At 57.5% G+C, this 12773-nt stretch overlaps 1 protein-coding gene across 1 annotated transcript; it reads left to right on the forward strand.

The window, feature by feature from the left end:
- Positions 1-5566: 5566 nt before the first annotated feature.
- PTGIR (prostaglandin I2 receptor) lies at positions 5567-7748 on the forward strand (the record flags this gene model as incomplete). The annotated part of the gene is made up of 2 exons (XM_082677866.1): positions 5567-6334; positions 7362-7748. The coding sequence occupies 2 exons, from the start codon at positions 5567-5569 to the stop codon at positions 7746-7748; spliced, it is 1155 nt and encodes a 384-aa protein (XP_082533992.1).
- Positions 7749-12773: the final 5025 nt, after the last annotated feature.

Here is a 12773-nt window from a genome sequence, read left to right on the forward strand (position 1 = left end):
CCATGTCTCTGTTGAAAATAAAGAAATGCAGACTGGACTTCCCTGGTGGTACAGTGGTTAAGAATCCACCTGCCGATGCAGGGGACATGCATTCCAGCCCTGGTCCAGGAAGATCCCACGTGCCGCGGAGCAGCAACTAAGCCCGTGCGCCACAACTACTGAGCCTGTGCTTACTAGAGCCCGCGAGACACAACTACTGAGCCCACGTGCCACTGAAGCCCCCGCGCCTAGAGCCTGTGCTCCGCAACAAGAGAAGCCACCGCAATGAGAAGCCCGTGCACCGCAACGAAGAGTAGCCCCCGCTCGCCGCAACTAGAGAAAGCCCAAGTGCAGCAACGAAGACCCAACGCAGCCAACAATAAATAAATAAATTTTAAAAAAAGAAAAAAAAAGAAATGCAGACTGGGTGACCTGTGGGTTTGGTTAATTATTTTACCTGGTTGGTCCAAGGGCCACTGAGTTTGCAACCTCTCCCCTCTCCTCACTCTCTCATCTTGAGACTGCACCCTGGATCTGGATGAAGGTGGCTCACTGGGCTTCCGCTGCCCAGAGAGGGACTGTGCCTGTGTCTGGCAAATGCTCCATTATTCACATTGGATTAGGGTCCCCTGGGTCCCAACTCTGAGCTTCCTGTTGAATTGAGGCAAGAGAAGCTGTAATTATATCTCCCTCCTGTCTCCTACCTCTCAGCCGGCTCCGGTCTGGTTGCATCATGTCTGTGGGAGCCCCGGGGGAGATGGGGGACAGAGAGAGCCAAGGATGAGCTCAGGGCGGGGAGTGGGGGGAGGAGGGATGCTGGGAGGGAAGTTGCCAGAAGGATTCTGGAATTTCACAGACCCAGCATCCTTGCATCTTAGAACCCGAAATGCAAAGGAGTCTAGAATCCCAGGAACTTGGAGGGCTGGAATTCTGGAGTCTTTGACCAGTGCGGGGCCAGGATGCTGGGGTCCAGCGCCCTTGTCGGGCTAGGATTCCAGAGCTCGGCACTTCAGGAGTGTAAGGATTTCTTGAGCCTGGACTGTTGGGATTCAGATCCTTTGAGACCTGGGACCTTGGAACTGGTCTGGGAGAATGGAAGCTGGGGAGAAGCAAGTGGGGCTGGCTGACCTGGTGGGGGGCAGGGAGTGGGAGGAAATGTCTGCCTGGAGAAGGAGGGGGGCTGGGTGAGCCTGCACCCAGACTGAGGCTGGGAGGGAGGAGAAGCCAGAAGGGAGAAGCCAGAGCAGGTCCTGGGTGACCAGCCTGCAAACCAGATAACGTCATTAGCGGGTAGGACTCCGTAGCACCAGCTTCTGGTTACCCGCTGCTCTTTCCTGCCACCCCCAGCTCTGAAGTCAGCTCTGGGGTCAGGCCCAGGCTGGAGGCAGAGCCAGGCCAAGAGGCAGAGAGGTGAAGGCCTGGGGTAGTGCTTGCGCCCAGCAATTCTCTCCCATTTCACCCCAAACCCCAGGGCTGGGGGCTGCCCCACCCAGCTGTCCTCCTTCCACACCCCACCCATGTGCTTGGCACTGAGGGGCCGGGAGTAAGGGGTGGGACAACCCAGAGCCAGAAGGATCCAGAATCACGGCCATCACTTACTGGGAGTCTGGTTTCACAAGCCCCATCTCCCGTAATTCTCACGGTAGCCCCCAAAAGACTCTGTTTACCCCCATTTTACAGACATGGAAGAGCGGCATGGAGAAGTGATGTCACCTGGTCAGTCGGGGTTTGAGGATGGAGTGGGAGAAGTCGATGGATGACTTCAGGAGGTGCTGGAGGGGTTCAAAGGGGGCCTTGAAGGACAGAAGTGAGGGGACCTCAGGTGAGGCGCACGGCCCAGGCAAAGGTGGGAAAGGAGCGACAGAGCAGGGACACCAGTAGCCGGAGAGGGAAACAGCGGCCAGTAGGTAGGCAAGGACCCACTGGTGGTGGAGAAAAGGGCGGTGGGCAGAGAAAATTGGCCTCTAGCTGGGGCGGCTGGGACCTGCTAAGGAAGGATGGGTCAGGATGGACACACAGCGGCTTCTCACAGCAGTGAGCGGGCACAGGCGACAGGCGGGCCTGGCAGGCATGAGCAGCTGGTGGCGTGTGTGTGGGGTACGCGGTGAGGCCAGCTTCCTCCCAGGGCAGGACCAGAAGGACGGAAACCAGGGAGCCAGGAGAGGGTCGGGCGCAGGGTGGGCTGGCATCTTAGGTCAGGCAGGCCTGGGCAGGCAGCAGGAGGCGCTGGCCGGCAGGTGTGGAAGAGCCCATCCCGGTCCCATTTCCTGGCCTTGTTGGTGCCTGCCCCCTTGAGCACACCCACCCAGATGCAATGACTCAGCTGAGGGCCTGCCCAGGCTCCAGCTATGACCTTCCTCTCCCATCACTTGTCGCACGCCACTTGGGACCGCGCCCCCATCAGATGGTGCCCTCTGAGGCCCTCTGCGCCCCCAGCCCTTGACCCAAGGTGAGTGGGTTAGGGTTCGCTGAATAACAACACCAACGGTAGCTGTTTGAGGACTTCCTAGAGGCAGGCAGGGTGAACTCCGTCTCTAACCTTCCAACAACATCCCAAGGGCATGGCAGCCATGTGATGACGAACATCGAGGCTTAGAGACCCACGTGGGCCAACACAGCCATAAAGAAACAGGTGGGCCCCAATAAACAGACACGCGTGGACGCACCAGTAGACACAGATGCACAAAGAGACCTTAGAGGAAAGAATGCCCTCCACTCACACACACACACACACACACACACACACACACACACCACACTCACTATGCTGACACGATGCTCGCTTAGGTCACACAAACCCACACATGAAGTTCACACACCCACAGTCCCTAGCACACCCCCTCCCAGGTACCCGTTCTTCCCCCACTCCCAGTGCTGTGTGTCCATTCCCAGTTGTCTCTGGGCTGTCCTCTCTCTTCTGTGGCGCTGCCCCAGGGTCCCTCTGGGGAGGCCTGACTTGTGGCAGGGGGAGGGCGCTGACTCACCCATCCAGAGCAGTTCCTTCCCACAGCTCTTCCCGCCCCAGAAGTCACCCCACCCCCAGCCCAGCCCAGCTGGGATGACCTCTCACCCCAGGGCACCCGGGTGGAAGGGGAACGCTTTGTGCCCTTGTCGTGGCGTGAGTGTGTCCAACACTGGCATGGACCCCAGGGACCCTTAGTCCTCTCCTTAGGAGCGAGTTACAGTTGCCACCTCTCCTGCCTGCTCTGGAGCACAGAACTGATGCCAGGGTCGCCAGGGCTCCCGGCCCCCAGCGGCAAAGGTGGGGAAACTGAGGCCTGGGGGAGGCGCCTGTCTGAGGCCCCGATGGGCATGGGAGCAGCGTGGACTTCCTGAACGTTCAGCAGTGCCTGGTAGGGGCAGGAAGCCAGTAGGAGGGAAGTTCCAGGAACCAGAGCTCCACCCCCACCTCCCCTGGCACTCCTGCAACATCCCTGATGCAGAGACAGGACGAGAGCCTGCCAGGCATCATCATTAATATGATAGAACTTCCTGAGTTCCCTCTGCTCCGCCTGGGATCGCAGAGAGTGAGGGCGGTACCACGTGGCCAGGATGCCTGAGACACACACACACAGGCACCCTCAGAGTGGGGCTGAAGGGTCATTCTTGGAGCCCCTGGTGTGGCTGGAGCTGGGGCATCCATCCTGGCGGAAGCTGGGGGTACCAGCTGGGCATGGGTGATAGGGAGATGGAGGAGGGGGCGGGGGGAGGGGATTGTGGTCACGGAAGCAGGGGTGGCATGGCGACGGAGAGGGGAAGTCTGTAGCTGCCCCACGTCCAGTCCTTGGGGTCAGGACCATCCTTCCTGGCCTTGGCTGGGATACGGTATGTACACAGGCTCTCTCCTTGTTACAAAGGGGGGTCTGGGATGGGCCACTGGCCATGGTTGGCCACCAGGCCCACGAAGCCCATTGTACAGATTAAGAAACTGAGGTCCACTGGCTTCTCATCCTGGCCTGGGACTATCCCATAGCAAGGGGGTGGTCGAACTGGGGCAGAAACTCCAGTCAAATGGAGTGAGAGCTTGAATTTGTCATCTCTGCACTTAGACTGACTCCCTGAAAAATAAGAGGTGTCTGAGAAGGTCTCTGAGGTCCCATGTGGTCCTTATGGGTTGGGAGGCTGCATGGAAAGCCACAGGCTCAGTGGCAACAGGGACTGGTGACCGCTGTGCCGGCGTCTGGGACACACAGGCTGCTCACACTGGCTGGAGGGTGGCGGCTCTGCGCTGGTGGTGTGTTTGTAGAGGAGTGGGAGGAATTAAGGAACAGCAGTGCTGGAGCCCTGGACGGCTGTCTGTGGCTAAAATATTATTCTTTGAAGTCAAGGTCACCAGAGCTTGGCCTGAGGCCTGGGAGTGCTAGCGTGAGAGGCAAGAGGGCAGGAGGGTGCTCCCCTTTGATGCTGAGCAGTGGAAATCCTGGCGGGATGGGGTGGGGGCTGGTCCCGTACCAGCAGATGCCAAGTCTCTCCTCTCCCCCCCCGCCCCCCACCCCCCCAGGGCTCATGGAAGGAGTGAACTGTGTCCAGGGAAAAGCAAGCTCAGTTGTGCCTGGAAAACACTACATCAGGCAGGAATTTCCTGGTCATTTCTCAATCCTTGGGCAATGTTCTAACCCCGTGGGGCCTGAGCCCAGAATAGATGCCAGAAGCCACCCCAGACAGCCTTGCAGACTGGTCGGCTGTGCCCCTCAGGTCCCGCCCGGGTCCCTGCTGGCAAGCTCCCAACTCCAGGGTGATGATGACTCGGGTGATCCCCACCCGGCCGGCGCTGGGAAGGGAAGAACGCTGGCAGAGTCCTGAGTGTGCGAGGTGGCAGGTGGCTCGGTGATGGGGACCGTGAGGGGACACAGGGAGGGGGAGGGGGAGGCGGGAGATGGATGTCTTGGGGAGAGGGCTTGGAGGGAGCGTGCCAGGGAAGGCGGACGGAGGCCAGGGCCCTCTGGGGAAAGCAGAGGCGGGGGAACGTGGGGCAGAGAGAGGAAATGAAAAAGCCGGGGTGAGCAGGCAAGATGAGTAGAAAGGGAGGGAGGAGGGAGGGGAGGAGGGGGAAGCTGACACTCGGAGAGGGACCCAGCGAGCACGACCCCGGAGAAGGAGCGAGGGGACAGAGGAGGAGCTGAGAGAGACCGCAGGCAGTGAGGAGGGGCTGGGAAAGCAGAAACGCGGAGAAGGGAATAGACGGCTGTCAGGAGAGAGGGAGGGAGGGAGGGAGGCAGAGGGGGTGGACCAGGGAGGAGACAGAGACAGAGACACAGCAAGAGACAGAGACAGAGAAGGAAAGAACTAGGGGCTTGAAGAGGAAAAGACTAGACAGAGAGACAGATGTAGGGAAGGAAAGAAATAGGGGAAAGAGAGAGAGAGAGTACCAGAGCCTGGGGAAGACAGAGGGGAGAGAAACAGTCGCACAAGAATTGCGGTAGGTTGACTGGGACCCTCCCTCCCCCCGACCTCCAACTGCAGCGAGGACCACGGGGAGGGGAGCGCGGTGGTGGGCGTCGCAGGGCCGGACCCGGCGCGGCTCCCCTCCGTCGCCACCTCCCACCCCGGGGATCCCTCCGGCCCGGGCGGCCGCCGGAGGCCGGGGATGGCGGATTCGTGCCAGAACCTCACGTACGTGCGGGACTCGGTGGGCCCGGCCACCAGCGCCCTGATGTTCGTGGCGGGCGTGGTGGGCAACGGGCTGGCGCTGGGCATCTTGGGGGCGCGGCGACGGTCACGCCCCTCGGCCTTCGCGGTGCTGGTCACCGGGCTGGCGGTCACCGACCTGCTGGGCACGTGCTTCCTGAGTCCAGTGGTGTTCGCGGCCTACGCCCGCAACAGCTCGCTGCTGGGCCTGGCCCGGGGCCGCCCGGCGCTGTGCGATGCCTTCGCCTTCGCCATGACCTTCTTCGGCCTGGCCTCCACGCTCATCCTCTTCGCCATGGCCGTGGAGCGCTGCCTGGCCCTCAGCCACCCCTACCTCTACGCCCGGCTGGACGGGCCGCGCCGCGCCCGCCTGGCGCTGCCCGCCATCTACGCCTTCTGCGCCGTCTTCTGCTCGCTGCCCCTGCTGGGCCTGGGCCAACACCAGCAGTACTGCCCGGGCAGCTGGTGCTTCATCCGTATGCGCTCGGCCGAGCTGGGCGGCTGCGCATTCTCGCTGGCCTACGCCAGCCTCGTGGCCCTGCTGGTGGCCACCATCTTCCTCTGCAACGGCTCGGTCACCCTCAGCCTCTGCCGCATGTACCGCCAGCAGAGGCGCCACCACGGCTCGCTGGTCCCCAGCCCCCGGGCGGGCGAAGACGAGGTTGACCACCTGATTCTGCTGGCCCTCATGACGGGCATCATGGCCGTGTGCTCCCTGCCTCTCACGGTGAGTCCCCTCGGCAGATCGGGGTGGGCGGTGGGGAGGAAGGCAGAGCCCAGCGCCGTCCTCCATCGTTTGTACCCATTTCACACATGGGGAAACTGAGACCCGAAGAGATGAGAGGCTTTGTCCAGGCTTGCTGGAGAAGTCTCCCCATTTGCTTCTGCCCCACTTGACCCCTTCTGACCCTTGTCTCCCCCTTCCACATCTCTAGCTCCCCAACCCTACCAATTCCACCCCCCACCAACCTTCTCCTACCCCTACAATGATAATAAGATCCGCCATTCATTGCTCTCTGTCCACCCTGTGCTCAGTGGTTTAGAAACCCTCTCTCCGATGATCTCCAAAATGATCTTATGCATCTATTCCACAAGCATTTAGCAAGAAACGTGACAAAGTCTCTGCCCTGTCACCATGTTTACAGAGGACAGGTGATGATGTCTTTTGCCCATGATCACACAGAGGCAGGTCTGCACCCTGGGCTCCTCTGATGCCAGAGTCTGATCTCCCTGCCACCGTGCTCCCCACTTCCCCAGCCCCACCCATGGGTCTGCCCTTGGCATCTCCTGGCCTCGCCCCTTTCCTGCAGGAACTCCTGCCCTGCGCCTCCCAAATTGCAGCGGGGCCAACCCTGGCCCTGTGGCACCCAGTCATCCTGTCTATACTCTGGGCCTCGGTTCCTCTTTCTGTAAAACGCAAAGGCTGGGCTAGATCTGAGGGTCGTCAAACCTTTGGGGGGTTACAGTGGACTCAGAAACTGGACACACACAGACACAGCCCTGGGACCCAGCCCTACCGCCCCATCTCTCTCCCTCTAGGGCTTTGCTGGCTGTCTCCTGGGGCTTTCTCTCCCTCTGCTCCCCAGATGCACTTGTTTGTTAGTTTTCATCTTATCTTATTTCCTTCCCCTTCCGACAGGCCACCCCTCCTTCGTTTCTGCCAGTGAGCAAGTGGGGGGAGGGGATCGAGGGTGGGGTGTGGGTGGGGGCAGAGGACTCGTGGGTGCTGCTTGACACCCTCACTCTGCCCTCAGATCCACGGCTTCACCCAGGCCATCGCCCCGGACAGCAGTGAGATGGGGGACCTCCTCGCTTTCCGTTTCAATGCCTTCAACCCCATCCTGGATCCCTGGGTCTTCATCCTTTTCCGCAAGGCCGTCTTCCAGCGGCTCAAGCTCTGGTTCTGTTGCTTGTGCCTGAGGCCTGGCCCGGGCGACTTGCAGACGTCCCTCTCCCAGCCGGCCTCGGGGAGGAAGGGCTCAAGGGCCCCCACTGCTCTCGGGGGGAAGGATGGGAGCTGGGTGCATTCGTCAGCCTGGGGCGAGGGGCAGGGGGCACCCTTGCCTGTCCTACAGCCATCCAGCAGCACCGTGGGAACACCGTCCAAAGTGGGGTCCGAGACAGCCTGCTCCCTCTGCTGACATCTGCCCCGTGATCTCCTGCCCTGTCTTCCGAGAGCAGCAGCCAGAAATTCAGGGACTTGACCGGTGGCTGCGGGTGGACAAGCCCAGAGCTGGATCCTGGAGCCCAGCCGGCCAGAATGTTGACCCCCTGGATTCAGGGGGGTGATCAGCTGCTATTTCTCCTCCTTCGGGGTGGCCACGATGGGCTGTGGGAGGAGGGAGAGAGGGAGAGGAAACAATTATCCTGGAGCATAAAAAGAACAGTTCTCTCAAAATATCCGGTGACCTGGGTGGCCTGGTCTGGCCCTCGCTTTGCCTATCCATCTCGCTGTCTAAATATTTAGAAGGTAGAAAAGTTCCCAACAGCTTCTGTGCACTCAGGTCTGCTCTGGTTAGGGTTCTGGCTCTGATCCTCATTCATGCAGGGTGCCCTGGATGCCCGCCCCAAACCCCCAGCGGACAGCCCTGCCCTCTCCCAGTCCACTCCAAGAGCCACCCTCTCTCTGCCTCATGGGAGCCCAGGATTCTCCGACAAGCTCCCTGCTTCCCTTTACTTCTGATTCCCCATCAGACTTGGGAGGCCTGGTCCCCGCAGGGGAGGTGAAGAAGGGGAGACTGTTGCATTGTGGGTGACACCACTGGACGGGTGCCTGGAAACTGCATGGCTTGGTGAGTTGCAAGATGTGGATGGTGGGGCCCTGGGCTGGGGGAGAAGCTGGGGAATGAAGTGGTGGGAGGTACAGAACCCAGGGACGGCCCAAGAACTCAGACCTAAGTCCTGTGCCTGTCCCTATGCCCCCTCTCAGAGCCTCACTTCACCGCCTGTGTCCTGGGAACTGTCACCCAAATGTCATTCATTCATTCATTCATTCATTCAACATAGTGGTCGCTGACTCTACCAAGTGCTGGGGACACAGAGCAGTCTCGGCCCCACCCTGGATTCCTCTGGGGTGATTTCCAGCCTTCAATTCCCCTTCTGATTGCTGGGGTGATGTCCAGCCATCCACCCCTCCCCGCTTCTCGTTGCCATCCCCTGCCCTCAGGTACAGAATTCAAGGGTTTTCCAGGAGCGAACATGAAAGGAAGTGGTGCTTCTGCTGGTGGGAGGAGGTGAATGGGAAAGCCCCCCAGACTCACCCCCAGCCCTGGGTTCCCCTTTCTCACTTGGCTTCAGGGTTAAAACAGTAAATCTGCCCCTGGGGAGGACTGGAGGAGTAGATGAGGCATGAGCTTCCTATAAAGACAATAGCGGCAGCCATGGAACCCTGCAGTGGGAGCCCAGAGTCCTAACCACTGGACCACCAGGGAAGTCCCTGGTCTATCTTTTTAGCTTCTTAGCTCAGATCACTGTTGGGCTGATGAGTTTGCTTTGGTTTCCTTTTGCGTAGAATGGTGATCATAATCTAATACTTAGCTTACAAGGCCGTGCTGAGGATTAAATGATTCCCCTGAAAAGCAGTTTAGCACAGGGCCTGGAGTAAAGCCCACAATACGGGTTACTGTCACTGCCGTTGTTATTGTTGTGGCTACTGTAGTGGTCTTTGGCAACTGAGCAAATGCTGTTTGAAAACAACGCTTTTCTCCATTGGTTTGACTTCTTCCCACCAGACATTATGTTTCATTTGAAGGGGTGTCTGCGAGAGTTAAAAATAGGTCAAACGACTGCTTAATGGGTATGGGGTTTCCTTTTGGGGTGATGAAAATGTCCTGGAACTAGATAGTGGCGGTGGTTGTACAACGTCATGAATGTACTAAATGTCACCGAATTGTACTTTTTAAGATGGTTAAAATGGTACATTTTGTGTTATGGGTATTTTACCACAATAAAAAAAAAAATGTAATACTGAAAAAAAAAATTGAGGAAGTTTAGAAACTTTTATAGCAGTCTTGCCAGAGAAATATTGTATCGCTTGAATTTATTTTTCATTTATTTTTAGCATATTTTATTTTATTTTATTTATTTATTTTTGGCTGCGTTGGGTCTTCGTTGCTGCGCGCGGGCTTTCTCTAGTTGCGGCGAGCGGGGGCTACTCTCCGTTGCGGTGCGCGGGCTTCTCGTTGCGGTGGCTTCTCTTGTTGCGGAGCACGGGCTCTAGGCACGCGGGCTTCAGTAGTTGTGGCTCACAGGCTTAGTTGCTCTGCAGCATGTGGGATCTTCCCAGACTAGGGATTGAACCAGTGTCCCCCGCATTGGCAGGCGGATTCTTAACCACTGCGCCACCAGGGAAGTCCTATTGCTTGAATTTAATAGTAAAAATTTGACTTGTACCAAAACAAACCAAAAAACAGTTCAAGAAACAACAGGTGGGGTCCGGCCTTTGTTACCAATCCTGGCCCAGCCTCAGTGGGAACCAGCCCAAAGGTGCCCCTGGAGGAGCGTGCAGAAGGGATGGGATGGAGGGGCTGTGTTTCAGGCAGGAGTCGAGGTGGGGCAGGGCTGCCTGTCCAGGCAAGACCCCGGGGGTGGGGGGCACGCTTCCCTCCTCTCTCTGTGCCGCCCCTGGAAGGTGGGTCAGTTCTGGCCTCAGCATTGGCTGAATGGCAGCGCAGGGCTGGGCTTTGGAACCCACGGCATCCTCGCCCAAGGTGGGTGCCATTATCAGTCCTATTTTTCGGATGTGGATTAAGGGGAGGAGAGGATTAAGTGTTGAAGCTGGTTTTCTGCGGGCTTTTACCCACCAGGCCTAACATCTCAGGAATCTTCCCCCTTCTCTGCATCCCACTGTTTATCTTAGACCTCCACCAGCTCTGGCCTGGATGTCTACACTGTCTGCCAGGGTGCGGGTTTTCCAACAGCTCCCTCGGCCCCTCCAGGATGATTTGGAAGCTCCTCTCTTGGCTGGTTCCTGACCCCTGACTGCCCGGGTAGCCTCTCCGCTGGCTGCCATGGTCCTGTCTGGAGGTCCTGTCTGAATGGTTCCTCCCCTGCCTGCCGAGCTCCAAGGGCTCCCACACTCTCTGCTTGGCCACAGCAGACGACCGAGGTTTCCCCAAAGAGCCCATGACCTTTGGGGCCTCCACCTCTTAGCTCGCTGAGCTCACCCTTCCCATGAGACGTGTTTCCCCTTCTCCATATGTCAAAAGCTCCCTTGCCCTTCAAGTTCCTGCTTTAGGCTACTCCTCCTCCTTGAAGACTTAATCACTCCTCTCAGGCGCTCTCACTGCAGCCTGTTGTAGCACAGACGTCCGTTCACTCATTCAGCAGGCTCTGATTGAGGGCTTACTGTATGTCAGGTTTTGTCCCTATGACGCTGGGGACATGGCAGGGACAGACAGCCTTGGCCCTGCGCTCCTGGAGCTCACAGTTCAGAGGGGGCAGGGCTGGACGTTGTGAAGGGTGGAGTCTTGGGGGACATCAGGGAGGGTTTCTTGGAGGAGGAGATGGCTGAGCCAGGACCTGAGGATTGGAAGAAAGTGAACCAAGTAAAGAAGAGTGTTTCTGTTGTGCTCACAGTTCTGACTCTGGCCTCTGATGCCTCCTTTCCTTCATTTCATTCATTCATTCAACACACATTCCCTTGAGCCTGCTCTGTGCCTGCTGGGGAAATAGCAGTGACTGACACCGCCTTGGCCCTGCCTCGCTCACAATTCAGTGGTGGTGAGAATTTAATAATCACAGAAATATGTATTACAATAAGCCACAAAAATATAAATTTACAAGCTGTGGAATGTACCGAGCACACAGTGAAAGGGAGGCGCCCGCTCTGGTCTGGCGTTGGGGTCAAGAAGTGACACGCTGGGAACAGGTCTGTCTCCCTCAAGGAGACTTTATGCACTTTTAACCTCATTTCTTGATTAATTTCTGACTTTCGGGCACAGATGGAACTTAAGCACGCACACACATATACACCCTGGCCAGTCCCCGGGAGTAGCTGCTCTTGGGCCTTCTGTGGTCAGTGCCCCACCTGCTGGTCACACTGGGAATGACACTTAGAGGTGGTTCCAGAGCCACTGCATTGGAGCTCCCCTCTGGGAGGTGAGGGGAACCTGGATTTCCCTCCAGTGGGCCCCAGTTGGGCACCTCCCGATGTGTACACCTGTGTAGTCACTTTCTCAGGACAGGTTTTGAGCTGGCCCACGGGATCTGTAAGCCTGAGTTGGAAATGACCCACAGCAAGCATCAGCTGATGCTTGCCCCTCCCTGCCTGCCCATGTCATTAGCAGCGCAGAGCGCCATCTCTGTGTCTGTCATTAATAAAGAATGGGAAAGGGAAGTCATGACTTTTTAATAACGCAGGCCATATGGGAGTAAAAGTCAAAACACAGGGCCCAAGGGGGAAAATAAACGACGGGGCAGTAGAGAAGTGCAGGCAAAGCAATGCGGTGGTTAAAATCGTGGGCATTTGGGATGCGAATAATCTGGGGTTCAAGTCCCAGCTCACCCACTTCCAAGAAGTGTGGTGCTAGAGGTTTTAGCTGCCCCCCTGGCCCCCGCCTCCATTCCTTTCAGTTCTTTTTTTTTTTTTTTTGGCTACACTACGCAGCACAGAACTTCCCGACCAGGGATTGAACCCACGCCCCTGCAGTGGAGGTGCAGAGTCTTAACCACTGGACTGCCAGGGAAGCCCCCTCCTGTCAGCTCTTGATGATAACTTATCTTGTGCTCATATGCCCACTGGGGAGGATGCATGTCATAAATGCATACTAAATTTTATTAAGACTCAACCTGGCCTGGGTGAGAAGTAAATGAGACGATGTCTAAAAAGCGGCACAATATTTTCTGATCCTCCTTTGAGAGACAATTACTATTCTCCATTTTGCAGACTGGTAAACTGAGGCTCAGAGAAGTGAAGTCACTGCTCCAAGGTTATCAGGTAGGAAGTGACAGAGGTGGGACCTGAGGCTTAGTGAGTATACAGACACTGCAGTGGTCACGCTGGGTTGGAGCCCAATTCTGTGAGTCACCAAAACCTATCTTCTTCACAGCTATAAGACCAGAATTTTCCACAGGTATCCTGGCTGCTAAGAAGGCAGCTCCCATCACAGACTCCACCGTTGTGACCCCAGCCTCAGCCTAGCCTTCCCACTGGCTGTCTCTGGCCT

The sequence above is a fragment of the Grampus griseus genome, assembly GCF_964374135.1.
Source record: "Grampus griseus genome assembly, chromosome: 19".
Lineage (NCBI taxonomy): Eukaryota > Metazoa > Chordata > Mammalia > Artiodactyla > Delphinidae > Grampus > Grampus griseus.